Source organism: Mastigoproctus giganteus, chromosome 12, assembly GCF_048544385.1.
Source record: "Mastigoproctus giganteus isolate SK-2022 chromosome 12, ASM4854438v1, whole genome shotgun sequence".
In the NCBI taxonomy this organism is placed as follows: Eukaryota; Metazoa; Arthropoda; class Arachnida; order Uropygi; family Thelyphonidae; genus Mastigoproctus; species Mastigoproctus giganteus.
Window position 1 is genome coordinate 118,259,683 of NC_143586.1, and position 20,588 is coordinate 118,280,270.

The following is a 20,588-nucleotide window of genomic DNA, read 5'->3' on the forward strand; positions in this document are numbered from 1 at the left end:
ACCCTTAATTATATATCTAGAGGGCGCACACTCTACGGTGAAACTTCTCCTAACGGACACCTCTCTTTAACGGACATCTCTCTACAACGGACATTTTCAAATTCCCCAACTCTCCTCTATTGGTTTTAACGTGTTTTCAGCTTCTGTCTAGCGGACATTCTCTGTAACGGACGCGGGCAGGCAATCTTCACTGTTTCGTTTAGAATAGCACTTAATTTGATCTCCCCATAACGGAGCGGGCGAGCTCGCGGTCCTTTTTCTAGGAACGTTTCTTCCACGTATTGCTTCAATCGTGTGTTTATTTTCTATTTCCGATTCTCTGAATTTTATCAAGGTTTACGTCGCGGTTCTAAACCCTTTTTCAAGAATTTTAAGGCACGTGTAAAACTTCTGATGAATTCGGTGTGTGCAGGGGGGGGGGGTTGTCAGCCTTTCGTTTTTGAGTTTCAGTTTTCAGTTTCAGTGTCGAGTGAAGTGCACAATGTCTTCTCGTAAACATTTAACTTTAAAAGATAAAGTCGAACTCATTAATGCGTATGATCGGCAAAAAAATAGTGTTCGCAATCTCGCTGCAAAATTCAAAATCGGGAAGACGCAGGTAAGCGACATCCTAAAGAAAAAAAATGAACTGCTCAAACAATTTTGGCAACACGGAAATGATCAGGTTCAAAAATCATTCCCGAAAACTGTTGGACTTCAAATTTGACAATGTTACGTATGAGTGGTTTTGACGCTCACGTGCTAAAAAATTCCCATTAATGGGCCTATTATTAGGGAAAAGGCTTTGGAGGTTGCGAAATCTATGGGAGTAAATGAGTTCAAAGCTTCTGTGGGATGGCTAGACAAGTTCCAAACTCGGCATAAAATTTCTTGGAAAACCGTAAGTGGTGAAGATGGATCTGTTGATACTGGGGTTGTAACAGAGTGGACCGTCAAATTGGAAGATTTATGTCGTGATTTTGAAGCTAAGGATATTTACAACTGTGACGAAATAGGGTTGTTTTTTAAGCTCTTCCTGAAAAAACAATGAGTCTAAAAAACGAAAAGTGCCAGGGCGGAAAAATTTCTAAGGAACGCTTGACTGTACAAATATGCTGGGAGACTTTGAACAACCTCTTGTTATAGGAAAACCACAAAATCCTCGTTGTTTCAAGGGCATAAAGTTGAATCTTTTGAATGTTGACTGGAAGTCTAATAAAAAAGTGTGGATGACACGAGATATCATGAGCGAATGGATAAGTCACTTTAACCAAAACATGATTCGTCAAAACAGAAAAATTATTCTTTTCATGGATAATGCTGCATCTCACCCGCACATTGAATTGTCCAACATTCAAATTGTTTTTCTGCCACCAGACTGCAGAGTGTCAGCCCTTGGATCAAGGGATAATAAAAAAATTTAAACTTCACTACAGAAAACGTGTTTTAAGACATCTCATTGCAAACATGAACGATGTAACATGTGCGAGTGACCTTGCAAAGAAACTCAGCATCCTAGATGCGATTCAATGGATTTCCTCTTCAGTAAACGCAATTAGAAAACAAACTGTCGTGAACTGTTTTGTAAAGTCTGGCTTCTCAAACGCAAAAATTGAAGTTGTGAACAGCAATGTGGAGCACCAAGAAGAACAAGAACTTCAACATCTATTGATAATGTACGATACTTCCGCTACAAGTGACCCTGGCTACAAAGATATAGACTCGAACCTCACTACAGAAGATGGTGCTCTAGATATCAACGACATTATCATCGATATTTTTCAAGAAGTTCCTCATGAGGATGAAGAAATGGAAGGAGGTCATTCTGTCGAAGAACATATTAACGAAGAACCACCGTCGTCAATCGTTTAAAAATGTTTTTCGCCGCTGAAGAAGATACTGAAGGACTTTCGATGGTTTCTTCACTCCAAACAATGTTGAAACAAAATTATCAGCCGGAAGAAGGTGCAGAAGAAAATAAGTGATTACTGTATGTATTTTTCTTAAGATAAAGTCATAATATGCATAGCACAATTGTATGTATATTATTTACAAAAATATTGTTCAAAATCTGTATATATTTTAATTTAATTTTACATTAAACGTTTAACGATTTTTCTTTCTTTCTATTTTTTTTCTACCTCAGACTTCTTGTTAGCGGACACTTCTCTCTAACGGACACATTTTCTTTCCCCATGGCTGTCCGTTAAAGGGAAGTTTCAGTGTATTTGGTTTATTTAATTTAATTTATTTGGTTGATTTTGTTAACTAAATTTACATGTCAGAACTGCGAGGGCGCTGGCATCAACTTTCATTGGAGATATAATAACATGTGCTCAATCATGGGGTCTTTCCTATATTTCTTTTCTTGGTGGTAAGATGTTTGCTATCTGCTAATCATTTTTTATCGATTTCATGTTGTAAACAGATTTATTGAATATAATCGGCCTTTATACCACTATTTATAGCTTGCAGGAATTAGCCATTCCACTGTTCGCTAAGTTTCTATGTTATGCCTTTTATTATCCTAAATTCCAGTATTATCCTTATGATATACCAGGATCCCTTTCTATAAGGGACAGGAAGTTACACTCCCCGTATTATCCTACATACTTTTGCATTAATGCTTTTTCTTTACTTTTAACTATAGACTATTGAATCCTATTTTTCTTACCTGATGAACTATTAGAGCAATTCGAGAGGATTGAAGTACTATTACTATACTTAAACCTTACTTCCATTCTCCTTATTTTAGCGATAGCCTCATTTGTACCAATTTATATGAAAATTATAGATTGATATTGGTTCTCCTTTTCTCTTTATCCTAAATAATTGCTTCTTCAAGTTTTCTATATATGTGTTTTAGCTATCGGTCGGGCTAAATGTCATCTTTTCTGTTAACAATTAAATTATCTACTTAACCACTAAACTTTTAATATTACATTTTTGACCACGTTAAACAGGCAGATAACAACAGAAACTGATTGCTCTGTTAATTATGAGTGGGATATATTGAGAGGGTTAGCCCTCGATAAAGTCCGTTTCAATGTATTCTAATACCTATAATTAACATTATGTATTATATTATTATTACTTTGTTTTACTAATGATTATTCTTTACTAGGTTTGGCCACGGGGCCGGTATCGGCTATTATAGAGTTAATTGGTGCTTTGATCTATGGGTATATTTTTGGGCAGCTAGGTAATATACATATTTTCTTATATTTATTTAGAATCGGTTTTATAATTTCGGACACTACCATAATATCTAACATAATATACTATTAAACAGCACGTACCGAATTTACTTAAACTATAATCAGAAAATTATATTACGACGGATGTAATGTTCTATCTAAAATAGATGGAATTAATCCGATCTGGATTATATTTCATAAGATATTTATTAATCGTACCTTATATATATATATATAGGGCATATACTTAACTATTAATGTAATCTAGTATCTGAGTACTCTTAGAATGCAAATATATCCTTCTATAGAAGTTCGTGTGCGGAGTTAAAATAAAGGAAAATGGAGGATATATTTTTTTATTTATTATTATTAGCTATAGGATGCAAGAAAGCCTGAGGCTTTTGCTGCACCAGCCAAAAAAAAAAAATTTTCAAAAATTCCTGAGTTACCCAGAGAGAGAGAGAAGGGAATCATCAAGAAAGAGAAGAATGATGATATACAGCTCAGGATCCTAGGGTGCCAAGCCCATACGCACCAGATATGAGTCCCTGGGGTTGTATATTCCCTAATGTAAAACTACAATACCACTCGAACTTATTGTTATTTTATTTGTTAAATTGTGAATGTATTGTGTACGATACTTCCGCTACGAAGAGAGGTCTTTAATAAATGTTCTGTTTTCCTATATGATTGTCTTTCTGCTAACCCTCATTCACACCAACCAGAAGTAGAAATAAGATATATGTTAATTGCAGCATCGAGGATCGGGCTATTTGCACTACTAGACTTTCATGTAAACAACGCCAATCCAAATTAGGGTATAAAGGGAAGGGTACCTTTTTCCCCTCTTTTATATGGAGGATATACGAAATTGTTGTCCTACCTCACCACTAGACGAAAGCGGAGATTACAGGGAGTCGGTATATGACGGTGCCTAAAATGTCATGACTACACTAATGGTGAAAAATATTAGGATAACCCAAAGTACCATGATGTTGAAAAATATTAGGAACACCTAAAGTGCCATCCATAGTCACTAGCCTCACACATCGATGGTAACCCCCCCCCAGCAGGTAATAAATGGTGCAGTGCTCTTCCCCCCCCAGCAGGTAATAAATGGTGAAATGCTCTTCCCCGGCCCCCCAGCACCATAATAGCTGACAATGCTATTATAATGCACCTAGGAGTAGTTTATATATTACTAGGCAAAAACAAATGTGCTGTTTTAGGATTACGGCGCAGAAAAAAATGAAGTTCAAGATGCAGCGCAAACAGACGACAAGAAAGGCACATGGTGTTCTGTTATTCTGTTTTCTATTTTCCTGTTATTCTATATAAGAATTTTGTATGAATCAGAATTTTTTAATTAAGAGAAGGTCATTATCTCTCCCTGTTACAGGAACAGATAATGACCTCCTTCACACACTTCATATATTATGTCTACGGCTTGAGGGCACATTTAAAGAAAGACATAACTTTTGGTGAAGGTACGACGAAGGATTATTAGTTTTGTGAGCAGTGATAGGCATTATTCCTACGAGGAATGGCTGAGAAGGTGTCGCGTGTAGAGCTTAGAAACTTGATATCTCGAGACAGAGGGATTAGACCGAAGTATGTAAGGCCATGTGAGTGATTAGCAAAATGATTGAGGGAAAAATATTTTCATTGGCAAATCAGACAACTTTAAAGTGAAATATACTATAAAATATTAGGGAAGAAGAGTAGACTTGTTATTATGAAGTTTACCTTTGGGTAGAGAGCTGTTTAACATTGGAAAAGTTGTTTACAATCATGGCTGAGGCGTTTGGCACGAAAGGAAGAATTGACTAGGCACTTTTTGATGATGGGAACAAAAGCTCCCTTCCTTGCATTAAGCATTTTAATATAAATACTAATAATTTATGCTACCTACCCATCTGTTCTGGTGTCTAGATAATTAGACGTGACGACAGCTTCCCCTTGCCCAGAAAGATAGCAAGTCAAATTGTATTTCTTATCTTTACTCGTCTGTACAAAATCATTGAACTGCACCACGACTATGTTGGTCATGATATCACCCCACTGAAAAGAAATGAAAATATTAGTTTCTAGTTCCATAAGCTATTCATGCACTTCTGTCCAAAATTTATACGCCAATTTTATCAATAACAAATTTAATTTAAAATTAATCTAATATTAATTTAAAAAAAACTAAATAAAACGATTTATGAAAAATTAAGTTGAATTGTAATGGAATGAGGGGAAGAGCAGCCATGAGCAGTAATCAGCAGCCATGAGCAGTAATACAGAAAGACAAATGATACTGAAACTGAAGAATAGCGATGGTGTACTTATAAACAGCAGAAAAGGCATAATTCAAATAGCAGAAGATTACTATAGAGAATTATACAAGGAGCGAGGGAATGATACCAGCAGTGGGGAAGATGGATTGCAAAGTAGCAACACATACGACATACCTGATATTCTTCCTGGTGAGGTAGAACATGCATTGAAGAAAATGAAGAATCAGAAAGCCCCGGGAGAAGATGAAGTTACTGTAGAGTTGTTAAAATTGGGAGGAAGAGACATAACACAAAAACTGGCAAGGCTCTTTACAAAGTGCATTAGAAAAGGTGTGATGCCTAAGCAGTGGAATAATGCAATCATAGTTTTGCTGCATAAGAAAGGAGATAAATCAGAAATTGGAAATTATAGACCAATTAGCTTGTTATCCCACATCTACAAGTTGTTCACAAGGGTCATTACTAACAGATTAGAAAGAATACTTGATGAGAATCAACCGAAAGAGCAAGCTGGCTTTAGGACAGGATTCTCAACTATGGATCACCTCCACGTAATATCACAGCTAATGGAGAAAGCAAATGAATATAAAACACCATTATGCCTGGCATTTGTGGATTATGAAAAGGCATTTGACTCCATACAGCATAATGCAATGTTTCGGGCACTGGAAAGACAAGGCATAGATACCCCATATATTATGATTTTGAAGAAAATATATTAGAGTGCTACCTCCTTTATTAGACTAGACAAAGACAGTAGGAAATTTAAAATCGAGAAAGGAGTTCGACAAGGAGACACAATATCTCCGAAGCTGTTTGCTGCTGCCCTTGAGGAAGCTTTCAGCAGATTAGACTGGTCGCAGAAAGGAGTCAATGTGAACGGAGAGTACCTAAACCATTTACGATTTGCAGATGGCATTGTGGTCATAAGCCACGATCCCAAAGAATTAGAGGAAAATCTTAATCAGTTATGCACAGTTAGTAAGGATTTTGGACTAAAGATGAATATGGCTAAAACAAAAGTAATGATGAACAAGTATGCCACGGAAAGGGAAATAATGATTGAAAGAGCAGTAACTGAAAAGGTGGAGTCATACGTATCTGGGACAAGTTATTAGCTGTAATAATGATAGATGTCTGGAAGTCAAGAGAAGAATAAATTTTGGATGGATAGCATTCAGGAAATATAGTCACATACTGAAGAGCAATATCCCAGTTTGTCTGAAACGTAAAATAATGAATCAATGTATACTCCCCACCATGACTTATGGAAGTGAAACTTGGGCACTCACCAAAAGAATGGAAGAGAAGCTGAGAACTACACAGCGAAGAATAGAACGAATTATACTGGGAATCAGACTGTTAGATAAGAAGAGAAACACATGGATTAGGCAGAAAACTCAAGTAAAGGACATTTTTATCAACTAAAGAACTAAAATGGACTTGGGCAGGACACATAGCTCGAAGACATGATGACAGATGGACTAAGAAAATAACAGAATGGTACCCAAGAGGAGAAAGCTAGAGGAGCTAGCTGCTGCTGCTGCTGCTAACCATAGGGCAGCAATATATTATGTCTCTAAATTGTGTTTATTTGCAGACAGATTTGCCAGTTTGTAGGAAGGGTAAAAAACCCCAGAATTTCTGAGAATAAAGATGAGGAAACCCTCCCATGAAATCGACCATTTCATCCAGGTTTTGAAAAAGAAAAAAAAATGGCATTAAAAATCCTTAGCATCATTGACAGCATTCAAAATCGAACATTTTCCACCTAGTGTGGGGAAGGATAATGGTGATTACAGCCGGATAGCCAGGGAGGTCAGGGAGATTATGTCCTCACTGATCATACGTGATATCTATTACTACTGCTTGCAACATAATTAAAGAGTGGTAAAAACGCACAAAAGTTGTTTGTCGTACAGTAGTCGTCAGAGTCATTAGGCCTACACGCACCTACCCTTATTTTTGCTTTCAAAGTGATTTATTTTTAATAATACATTGAGTGGCAAAGAAATGCTCTAGTCTAGAAGTAAATGCAGTCAAGGCACATACAATATTTTGAAGGCATTTGTCCATTTAAAAGACATCTGACCTCTGATTAATGTAATCATATGCTATTTGAAGTTTTACAGGTAGAAAGCTCAACTGGATCCTTTTAATCACTAAATGCCAGAAAGGCCCATCAGTGCTTTCTACCTGTAAAACTTACAAAGAATAGCATATGATTACATTAATCAGAGGTCAGATGTTTTTTAAATGGACAAAGCATTCAAAATATTGTATGTGCTTTGACTACATTTACTGCTAGACTCAAGTGTTTCTTTGCCACTCAATGTATTATTAAAAATTAAGCACTCGGAAAGCAAAAATAAGGGTAGGAGCGTGTAGGCAGAATTATTCTGGTGAGTACGCGAACAACTGTGCAGTGAAATAGTGAGTCGGAAAATCAGAATGGCTTATAATGGGGGATTTTAATTCCCCAGATATTGACTGGAACTTGTGAGTTGGTAACTTACACACTAGCAAGGCTTTTGTGGATTTATTAAATGATTGTTTTCTACAGCAGCATGTCCGGGAGGCAAACAGAAGATAAATACTCTTGATCTGATTATCAGTAGTGATTTTTCATGCATTTAGCATCTGCAGATAAAGGGACCACTAGGTGGCAGTGGTCATAGTGTGATGTGGGATTTACTCAAAGAGGTAACTACCATCAGGGGTTAAGAGAAGGGTTTTTGCTTTCATAAAGGTGAAAGCAAAAACCCTTTCCTTTAACATACGGTGGTCTGAGACAGTTTAAATTTTATGCAGTGGGACCAACTCATGATGTTACCAACGGAAAATTCTAAATGGGAAGCTTTTTTTTTTTTTTTGATTTGGTAGTTGTTGGCGCATCGGCTTCTGTGGCCATATTGCACCTCCCAAGGTTTTTGCAGTACTTTGATCCAAGCCCGAGGCGGGAATCGAACCCGCGACCTTTGGGTTGCCAGGGAGGTACTTTACCCACTCGGCTAGCCCGGTCGGCTAAATGGGAAGCATTCAAAGAATTAATTTTGGAAACTACTAGGCTTTTCATACCAGTTTAGGCCTAAATGTCCGATGAACTAATGAGATATGTGGGAGAGAATAAAAATGCATGGGATACATAAATTAACAGTTGAAACAAAAGCCTATGGTATATACAGCTGGTATATAAGCTGGTCCATAATCAAGTCACAAAGGAGGTTAGGCAGGCAAAGGCACATTACGAGAAATCTTTGGCAAAATATGCAAAGGAAAATAGCAAAGAGTTCACTTAGGTAAACTCTAGAATGAAGGGAATGTATCAGATTGGACCACTTGATATCGATGGTTCAACTGTTGACGATCCTGCTGAGGTAGCTAACAAACTGAATGAGTATTTTGCATCCACATTTACACATGAGGAAGTATTCGGGGATTGGAATGCCAGAGGTGTATTAAGCATTGGCAGTGAGCTAAATCGTTTTTTGATATCTCAGAGAAAGGTGGAAATTGTTGAAAATAAACATAAGAAAGGCACCTGACTTAGATGGGATCTATCCAGTTATATTAAAGGGGACAGCAAAGGAAGTAAGCAAACCCTTAGCCGTAATTATGAGAGCTTCCTTGCACCCAATACCCATGGACAGGAGACGAGCAAATGTGACCCCGATTCACAAAGGAGAATCAAAGGGATCTTACAATTCAAGTAATCTGATTCAGATACATATAAATTAACAGTTGACACAAAAGCCTATGGTATATACAGCTGGTATATGGTATATAAGCTGGTCCGAAATCAAGTCAAAGGAGGTTAGGCAGGTAAAGGCACATTACGAGAAATCTTTGGCAAAGAATCCAAAGAAAAACAGCAAAGAGTCCTTCACTTAGGTAAACTCTGGAATAAAGAGGATGTATGAGATTGGACCTGTTAGTTTACCTTCTGTTCTGGGAAAATTAATGGAAGCACTGTTTAAAGAAGCACTGCAGGATCATCTAGATAAGACTTAAGTTATAGTTCGGACACAGCATGGGGTTTTTTCAGGGTAAGTTTTCTCTGAACAATTTGATTGGATACTTTGATGTAATCACAAAGGAACTCGATTCAAAGAATAAATTTGAAATGATATACTTGGATCTTAGGAAGGCCTTTGATACTGTTACACATAGAAGACTGCTGTAAAATTTGGAGCAGCGTGGAATTAACGGCAATTTGCTGCTATGGATAAGAGGGATGGTTGAGTTGAAAAGAAGTGGTAATCAATGGACACTGGAATCAATGAAAGAGGACTGATGTTATTAATGGAGCCCCGCCGAGTTCATTGTTGGGTCCATTGCTACTTTCTGTATTTATTAATGATAATGATGAAGGTATATCAGTTTGAATGTCTAAGTTTGCAGAATATACGAAGGTTGACAGGTTTGTTAATGACACAAATGACTACGCTACTGCAATAGGATCTAGAAAAATTGAGCAGATTGGCTGAGAAGTGGCAACTGAAGTTTAACATTGACAAATGTAAAGTACTGCTTATGGGTAGCAGTAACCCCAGTGTAACATATCAACTTTGTGGTTCTACACTCAGGGTGGTAGAGAATGAAAAGGACTGGGGGGGGGGGATTGTGCAGTCAGATATGAAGTTTCCTGAGCAGTGCAATAAAGGCTGCAAGAGTAGCTCATGGTGTCTTGTCAATGATATACAGGAATTTTGATAGCAGGGATAAGGATTAATATAGCTGATTGTCCCCTTGCATAAGGCGATTGTTATGCTCCAGACCTGTATACAGGTCTGGAGGCCTCATTTTAGGAAAGATGTAGAGCTGCTAGAATGAGTACAGAGAAGGGTAACGAGATCGGTGGGTGGAACAAAGGGTTGGTGTTACCAATAAAGGCTTAAGTTTTGCAAATTACAATGTCTATAGACTAGGCACCTGCGAGGTGATCTGATTCAGGTGTATAAGCCCTTGAATGGTTTGAGCAAGCTCGATGCTGATGGGATTCTTCCTCTTTCCCAGATTAATCGCCTGTGGGGACATAAAGTCAAATTGAGGAAATACAGTTGTACACTAGATGTGCAGAAATTTGCCCTTAGCTAGCGGATGGTTGATTGCTGGAACAAACTTCCATTTGTCGTTGTAGAAGTTGACAGCTCAAATAAATTCAAGGCAGAACTAGACAAACTTTGGGTGCGAATGGATGTCTGAAATGACAAGTTTTTTGTTTATTTCTTACATCATATGCCTATGCTAATGATAATCTCCAGGACTAGACCCTTTTATCTCGATTATAAACTTATTTAATTTACGGTGCGCAAATTAATGCCTTCATGGCATACGATCCTACCTAAAAGTTTGGAATTACAGTGTAGGACAACGGTTTACGTTAATTTGTTTTTGAAATTAGCTCTGATAATATGAGGGTTAATATAAAACAAAAAACAACGCATTGCAAAGTATTTTAAGATTTTTTATTACGCATTTAAAAATTTACAGCAAAAAATATTGCGATGATAAGTATTAAAAACTGTACTGATTTTTCATTAAAATATCTTCCTCGAGATTTAATCGCTGCGTTACACAGACGTGGCATTCTGGCTATTAATGTTATAGCATTGTTTCGACTAACATTATTCCAAGGCTTCTCATAAAATTTGGGAAGATGGGCAGACTTCATCGACTTGACTGTCTGCATGATTCCACTCTATTGAATTTAAGTCTGGCGAATGGGATGTAATGCTCTTATATGCACGTACCATAATTTGCAACACTTCAATTCTTTTGTTTAGTTGCTAGAATCCCTGCGCAGCTTAGTCTGTTCGGTAGTACAGTGATATCGTCACCATCTTCCCCAACCGGGTGGAAAAGGCTACTACGTTGGAAATTTAGTTGAAAACGAGGTACTTATTCGAGATGATGAGCTAAAAGCTACTGCTTTCTGTAACAACTTTATATCAAATGTGAATAACTTCTTTCAAGACAAACTTGACTTCAGAGACAATGAAATGAGAGAATCTGCCAAGTACTCAATCAGAAACTTTTTTTCTCGCTCCCCTCTCTGATCAAGAGATTTTAGAGGCAGGGAATCAAATAAAAGAAAAGGGAGCCCCTGGCTTTGATGAAATATCTCCTTCTCTGCTGGAAAAGGTCCTTAGCTCAATTCTTACGCCGCTGAAGTATATTTACAATCTTTCCTTTCAATCTGGTAAATTCCCTTCTCAATTCAAAAAAGCAATAATCATCCCTGTTCCAAAGGGAAGCCGTTGTAACCCTACAACAACGTTCGCCCAATAGCTCTACTCAGTTTTTCCAAAATTATTCGAAACTATTCTTCATAGCAGACTCATGGGTTTTTTGAAGAAAATCAGCTCATCCATCAACAAAACGATCCACTGACCTTGCAATTGTTGACTTCTGCTCAAGGATCATTGATAGTCTTGAAAAGGATCGCTATGTTATAGCACTGTTTCTTGACTTACCTCTTGACTTGACTCATGGGGTACCACCAGCCAAGAAAACCTTGCGAGAGTCAATTTCATTCTCAATCGATGCGTTCGTTCAATTTTGGGCCTTCCCTGGAACGCATCGGTTAGTTCGAGATACAAGGAAGTGAGACTCCTTAGCATCTACCAACTGCTACAAAAAGCCGAGGTAGTCTTTGTTTACAATACATTGAAGACATCAGAGTTTCCCCCTCTCTTCAGATCCTTTTTCATAACCATAGATGAAGAATTATCATACAATCTAAGAAATGAAGCCAACCTGAAGGTTTTGTTTTTCAGAAAAGCCATAGGTCAGAAAAGTATAAAATACAGAGGTGGTAAAACCTGGAACGAACTTCCTGCAAAAATCAAAAATGTCACTTCACTAAATAAATTCAAGAAACTACTAATTGAACACATCACCAGTGATGTCTGATTCAAATTACCTTCCACTCAACTCCTGGATTTTATAAACACCAACATGGAAATAATGTGCAAAAAGGAAGCAATTGGCAAATAGTTTGTAAATTTCTGTGCAGTCATTTCATCATTTTTCTCTCTTCATTTAATTGCAAAAATGTTCACAATGATATTACAAGTAGTGATGCTTTTCGAAGTCTTCTTAAAGAAATTTACAAAAAACTCCAATTTATTTATGTCTTTTCTGTTGTACATTACCTGTACAGTTTCAGAACTGTATATTTTTCAATTGTATATTGATCGTTTTTTTTAAGGGAATACCCCCTAAAATGCCATTGGCTTATGTGTTCTCCCTCCCTTTTTGCTGTTATCTCCCAAAAAAGTCACATAAAATAGGGATAAATTATTATTATTATTGTGTGGGGGGGAAGTGTTGCTCAAATTGGAAAGGCCGAGAGTATAGGCGAAAGTTAATTTAGACAAGTTTAAATTTGGATATGTGGAGCTATGCTTGCATAAAGATAAAGGGGGGGGGGGAGGAGGAGTCTGAAGGCTGGGGACAATAAGGCAGAAGTATGGGGAATAGAGTAGGCGACCCGAGTAGTTCAGTGAGGCAGGCGCATGCCTCACCAGAGGGAAGAAAGAAGGCAGGGCTTTCCCCTTCCCCAGGGAACGGGTGCAAAGTGAATCGGACAAGAGTGCCCAGCTCAGGTCGCCATATGGCGTTTGTCATGTCATAGTCCTTGACGTCCTTGTGGTTGTCATATTCAGGTTGTCACATTCGGGTCGTGGTGGTCTAGTCCGGTGTTATAGTCCTGTGGCATCATTGTGGTTGTCATATTCAATTTGTCGCGTTCGGGTCATGATGGTCTGGTCCGGTCTGGTTGGATCAACTCCTGGGTATGGAGTCCTGTATGGGAGCCCTTGTGTTCCATTGCCATTTGCATCAGGGTGGTTTCTGATGTTCATGATTATCAGTTTTGTGTACGTTTTTCTCCTCGAGGTTGTGGTTGTCCGGATTTTATGGGTCTGGTAGTCTAGTTTTCTTGTAGTCTAGTTGAGCTGTATCTGGTGGAAAGTTAGGATGCAGGGTGATTTTTCAAGGCATTTTTTAGGAAAAAAATGCGTCTTATATGCCTTCTAAAATACGGTAAGTTATAAGCATCGCAGTCGCAACGTGTTCGAATAAATGTATACCTTTTATAGTATAACATCGCTGATAGAATTAATCACCCTTCTTCGGATATAACTATTCCAGGCATTAAATATGTGCATAATTTTATAATTTCTTCAGACTAAAAATTGTGCATGACGAAAATGTCGACACATCTTTACTAGCCTTTTATTTGGGTTTTTTTATATTTTTTATTACCAAATCACGCAAAACCACTGATTAAAATATTCACTAATTAATATAATTTACCACGATTTCGTTATTAATGTAACAACCGTAATCTTGAATTTTACCGAACTTGCTAATCAGTTCTTTGTGGATTTTAATTTATATTAAATTGGGTCCAATTTAATAAATAGGTTTATTATATGGACTTCACTTTCGTACTGTGCGTAAACCGAATACTCCCATCTCAAAAAAAAAACAAAAAAAAACTCTTTAAAATTTTTGAATTTTAAGGGCTAATTTGAACTCGGGTAAATGAACTCTTGCATTGTTGTAGTATAAATTGAAGAGCCACTCAAGTGTAAATCAAGTAATTGAGTTCCTCTTCAGTTTTAATCCTGGGAATTATTCCTGAACGTTTTCGTTTTTTGGGAATATTACGTATGAGGGGGTGGTATTACTGCACTCCTCGTTTGACCACGCTGCCAAATTAATTTCAAATACATTTGTTTGCAAAGTTCACTATATATATATACGGTATTTACAGGCATACATACGCAATATACAGTGGCGGACAAAAAAAACTGCATCACTTGTGAATTTTGCAAACAATGTGTTTTGCGCTGCATTATGTACCAGCGAGTACTGCTGGTACATAATGTTGCCTACAATGCTGTCCTGCAGCTGAATCTTACTTGTTGGTTTCTTCTGAGCAATTTTAGATGACATTATGTAGCAGAAATAGGGTTCATATCTCAACTGTTGTCGGGCTAGTCCAACACAGTAATGCCAGCATTTCTGAGGAAAACGTTGGAGAAAAACGAGGGAAAATATTGGTATACGTATGTTTTTAGTCTTGTGAGACAAAGAAGAGTTTTCCTGACGATGTCAAAAGAGATTCTCAAAAACAAGCGTATCTCGACGAGTTTTATCATCATCAGGGAATAAAATTAAAAATATCAGATTTACATAAAAATCCAGGTCTAAGGGCAATTGAAAAACTGCTACTGAATGAATCAGTTATGGGGAAAATATTGTCAGGCCATATCAAAAGTTAATATGTAAATTCATATGATAGGATACTTCAGAGTGTAGCAGACCCAGCACATTCTGTCTCCAATATTTGTTTCATATCTGAAGAAAGACTGGTCGTATCCACGGAACCATTAGAATAAGCCGTTCCGACTGAAAACGGGAATACAGGCACGTCCTGGATTACTTGATTTATGGAAATTCGACTTTACATAAGTTTTTGGCTGCCAGTGCAAACTTAAAAAATCGTGGAAACATATTTTGCATCCCGTACAAATAAATGGAGGTATTGTGAAAATATCGTAATGTGAACCCAATAAGACATTGTTTTTTTGGGTAATTCGTTACAAGACCTTGGAATTTAAATTTTTGCTATATAACTAAGCTATTTATATCTCTCTCTTAAAGGTCATTTTTATAATGGAAATTGCACTACCCTTTCATCATTATCATATGTTCCGTTATAAGAATCAATTTTGAATTCCTTTGTGATATTTTTCTAAAACACATTACTGGAGGTCACTACCATAACACAATAAAAACAATTTGCACTTTCTGGTTTATTGGCCATTCCTCGTTTATTATTATAAATGGGTAGTAAATTCAACCTTATTGCATTTGTGATAATACTGATAACTGGAATTCTGTGATTTTTTACGTTACAGTATTATGATGAAATGAGTTCCTCTTCACTGAAATCTTCAGTCATTTAAAAAAAAAAAACATGAATAAATTTTCAGAACCTTCTCTTCATTCCTATTTACTTGTTACAATGGTGAAGGGAAAGTGACCAATGGAAAGTGCAAGTGCTGGCAGGGCTAGGAAACGAAACAAAATTAATTTAGAAATGAAGGTGATTAAGAAGTACGAAGCAGGGCAAAGTTTGTCATCTATTGCACGGGAATTAGGTCTTGCTGCTTCAACAGTGAACACTATTTTAAAGGACAGTGTGTGTATAAAAGAAAATGTTAAAGAATCAATGCATTTAAGATAAATAGTGTTCAGATGGTGTATCGAAGATGGAAACACTATTAATAATATGGATCATGAGGGAAAATCAGATTCAGAAGCTAGTGCCCCTGAGTCTAATGGCCATTCAAGCAAAAGCAAGATGTATTTATGAAGACATTAAGGATAAGTATGGAGAACCCCAAGCCAAGTTCGAGGCAAGCAATGGGTGGTTTAATAGGTTCAAGCATCGCAAAACTTTCCAAAATATTAAAGTATGTGGTGAAGTTTCCAGTACCGATGATCTTTTATATGAAGCCACGACAACGCGGGAAATTTCAGATCTCTGTACGTGCGGATAACATCATCGTAATTATCTGTGATTTTTCTATGGCAAAATTTATTTCCTAAAGAAAAAGAAGCTAGGACTATAACTCTAAATTGCCACTACTTATCGTTGTTATAAAATCCATGCGATATGTCCCAAATTTTGTTCTTAGCAAGACAGATGTATCTGCAGAAACCAAGCATTTTGGTAGAATTGTATATGGATACAGTGAGAACACTGAGGGAGTACCTGTTTGTCAACTTAAAACTGGAAATGGATGACGAGAGACTGAACAGACTGTTTATGTGAAACTGGGCCGAACGTCATTTATCAACTGAAGAACACGTGAAACTGTTCATTTCAGCATGAGGACAGATCAGAAAAGTTTATTAAAGCTTTGAGTGCCTGCAATTCTCCGAGACAGCAATGATCTCTGCTTACAATTACCACTAAAAATGAAATTTCATCTGTCTCTGAATTGTGCCTGAATTTGCGACACAGTCATATTCTGACAACACTAACTCAGTACAAAAAATCAGTTCAGAACTCAGATGAGAAGGCTGTCCGATAAAAAAAGTATCTTTGTCATCAAAGCGAAAAATACTGTCATCTCAGGGTGGGAAGGTTTAACTACAGCTCGTTGTCACTGGCTGCTCCTCTGCTAGGAACCTTATTCACGAGATGATGAATTCTGGTGAAAAGAACAGAAAAAAATTCTATAACAAAAGGTCAGTAGACTTGATAGCGAAATCTCGGAAATTTTAAATTGTAAAGCGGTGTCAGCAAAAAGGTCAAGCTTTACCTAGAGACTTTGCAGAAATACCTGGTGTTCAATAAATAAAACATTCTTGCTCCACTCACTGTTGTATCGATCCTATTTGTTAGTGACGAAGATGCAATTCTGTTGACTCTCCCACAAAACCTCCCTTTTCGTTGAAAATCACTGATGGCTTTCCTTAAGAAAAATGGTATTTCTTAAACCCCGGAAGGAGCAATTTTAGTGTGCGATAGTGTTTTGCCAAATACAGATATAAGTGAACTGTTGTCGGATGTACTCAGAAAAAATGCAAAAAAATGACAGCATTTGTCATCTGATTAAAATGATGTTAAGCTACTCATTGCCTGTGCTCCAAAAGGCATAATTAATAATAGTACATTGTTGTCATATTGATGTTTTTTTAAAAATAAATGTGTGTATAGTAAAAAAATCAGAATACTGCATGGCTGTCATAAGGATGTATTTAAAAAAAATAAAAACGAATTTCAATATGTGTGCTTTGTACTTTTAAAAAAGTATATATATATTTATACAGTAAACCCTCACTAATCTGATTACAGTTACTCCGGGTGTCAGATAATCCAGATCGAAATATGAAAAATTCTGTTCACAGTTTAATAGGTTCAAGCATCTCAAAAGTTTCCAAAACATTAAAGTATGTGGTGAAGTTTCCAGTACCGATGATCTTTTATATGACGCCACGACAACGTGGAAAATTTCCTTCATAAATCCCGTGTGTTAACACGGAATTTAGGAAAGAAGATGAGTAACTCTGCCTGCACGCTGATTAACTGCGCAGAGAGAGTTGGAACATACATCATTGTCTTCATATTGTCCAGTATCGTTGACTCTGAGTCGGTCGGATGTCCACGTCTCAGACGGACATATATACATATGTCAACGTATTTTATATAATTATGGGTTCTAAAGAATTAAAAAGTAGAATAAAGAGAAAACACGTTACTTTAACTATCATTAACAAGTTCAAAGTGATAGAACAACTAGAAAATGGTGTTCCTGGAAAAAAAATTGATGAAGAATTTGGCATTGGCCCAACAGTCTGTGTCAGACATTAAAACACAAAAAGAATCTATGTATAAAGACATTTACTTTAAAATTCCATGTGGGGAGTGATAAAAGCAGTGCATGAAATTGACAGACATTAAGTAAAAAAAGCCGAAAGAAGTGTTGCTGGAAGAAGCTATATTTAAGTGGTATTCACAGCAATGATCAAGTGGTGTTGGCATGCGATACCAATGCCACTTGGAATAAATATGCTAAACATGTTTATTCCAGAACTCTTTTCCCTTATCAGTCTGTAAATAGTAGGGGGAACCAGCACGAAACACCTTTGATAAGGCCAGCGCAACTTTTAATCCACACCTAGTTTTTAGGGGAACTATCTAGGCAAATCGAGACGACTTAAGCAATCAATCACAGATAAAATATATTTGGATACATCATTGAACTTTGGTATTGAAGTCAGATCGACCAGTTCACATTGATACTGGTGTGCAATACCGCTCACAACTGGTTTTTAATCGTTTGAAACGGTGTTTCACAGGCCTATGTAGTGTACAAGCAGCTTGCGTGCGAAGCCACGGCTTTATAATAACAGGTTTGACTGTAACGGCATTCTGGAAGATAGGTCGGCCCGCAAAGCTCCGTGACCTTGCGGGAGAGTAATAAGCACTGTAACAGTTGTTCATTCATTAAAAACTGATGCTGAAATAGTTTAAGCACAGTATATAAATAATAGAAAATTGGTTTTGTATAAGAAATTGCATCCTGAAACATAGCGCTCCCTCAAAGCTCTGCGACTTTGTGGAGAAACATTGTTCATTACAAAAATATAAATGAATAAAAAAATAAAAAAATAATAATAATGCAAGCATAGAAATCAAACAAATTTTTTTATTAAAAAATAATTATTTACATTTGACTTAATCAATAAATGATGACACATTACATTTGGCTTAACATTGCCTTAATCAATAAATGCTGGACCAGCACGGAATAAAAACAGTATCCTTGAAACTGGTTTGTTGAGTCTTGAATTGTAAGTTTCAGTTCCTCAATCAATGCAAAGGGCGAGCATTTTTCATAAAATCATTGAGAATGAAAAGAAAACCGTCTCACTTAAGGTACGCCAATCGTAGCCCATTTTCACACTCACTTGCTACAGAGACGATTTTAAAATGTCTACGATAATTTGAAAAACATGCCTGTGTCCACGCAAAACGTCTAGATGGTTGCCAATACCATTATCATGAGAAATTAGCACAGAAATACCATCGATGTCAACTTCAACAACTTTATCTTGAAGGGAGAAATGAACAACATCGTAGCTTGTCACTACCTGACAAGACCTACCAAGAATAAAGTCTGCTTTTTGACCATCATGCAAGCATCTTCTCAGGGTAGGCAGGTGCGACTGAATAACGTCCCACACATCCGCAGATAAAGAAATATAACAGCATTGCGTGTTTTGATTCAGAATCAGATTTCAGGATCAAAATCAGGAACTAAGCGAAATGTATGTTATGTTAACATAATAGTACATAATACTATTATGTTAACATAACAGTACATAATACTATTATGTTAACATAATAGTATTATGTACTGTAAATCAACAAAATAAGACCTCAATATTTTGTTGTTCCTCCTCTAGCTGCAATTACAGCCTTGCAACGATCTGGCATAGTTAATCAACTTCTGGATATACGGTTGCCCAATTTTTTTTACCACACCCTTAAAATGTTCTGCTGCAGCTGAATCTTACTTCTGGGCAATTTTAGATAACGTTATGTACCAGCAATTTTCAAAAGGGTTCAAATCTGCATTGTTGCCGGGCCAGTCCAACACTGTAATGCCAGTATTTCTGAGGTATGACTGCACCTTAAGGGAGAAAAACGAGGAAAAATATTGGTGTAAGTATGTTTCAAGCCTTGTGAGACAAGAACACAAACTTATCATTAAATCTAAATAGCATAAAACTTACCAGTTTTGCTGTGTGACAAGGCGCTCAGTCCTGTTGAAAAATGCAGTTTTGGACGTCTGTGTGGCGATCCCTAATAACGGGTTTCAGGCACTCCTCCTAGATAGCAGTATAGGTTTCTGCATTCGCCGTTCCAGTAATAAACTTAATTCGCCCCACCCCTTTGCTTGTCATGCATTCCGAGACCATGACCGGAGGGAAAATTTACAGTTGGCGTTAAGCCGTCAGGATGGTATGCTCCAATTTTCAGCTTCTGACATATTGCTTCTCATCCGACCCATGCAGGCTGAAATTCAATGCGTTCAGAAAAGATGATGGTGTCCCATTGCTCTTTTGTCCATAAAACATGCATTTTAGCCCAAGCAAGTCACTTCTTCTTCATTTGTTGGACCAAGAAAGGCTTCTTATTGGGCCGATAGGCATGCAGACAACATTCCGAAAGCTGTCTGTGGATAGTTCGTACACTTGTTTCAACACTAGATGCCATCTCAAAGTCCAGTTTTAGATCAGGGGCACTAGTATGGCGATTACAAATCTCCATCTTGGGAAGGCTCAGTCATTCTCTTACGGAGACCTGATGTGAAGAGAAGACCTGATCCAGGTCTTCTCTTCACATCAGTGGTTTCACGCTTTAATTTCAGCAAACGGAATACTGTTGACTGATGGCAGCCTATTTTATCAGCGATATCACGCGTAGAAAGCCCTTCCTGGGACACAGCAACAGCTACACGTTTTTTTTTCTTGGTGTTTAACTTAACTTATAGAGCCATGCTTACACCTCCGCAAAACAGGATGCTAATGAGCG

The 20,588-nt window shown here is 37.2% G+C and overlaps 1 protein-coding gene across 1 annotated transcript in view; it reads right to left on the reverse strand.

Moving 5' to 3' along the window:
* nompA (no mechanoreceptor potential A) overlaps positions 1-20,588 on the reverse strand; it is a 672,626-nt gene that overhangs the window by 428,965 nt on the left and 223,073 nt on the right. The window contains exon 9 of the mRNA XM_090385870.1: positions 5,089-5,237. Within this exon, the coding sequence (XP_090241996.1) occupies positions 5,089-5,237 (149 nt within the window). The remainder of the gene's footprint in view (positions 1-5,088; positions 5,238-20,588) is intronic.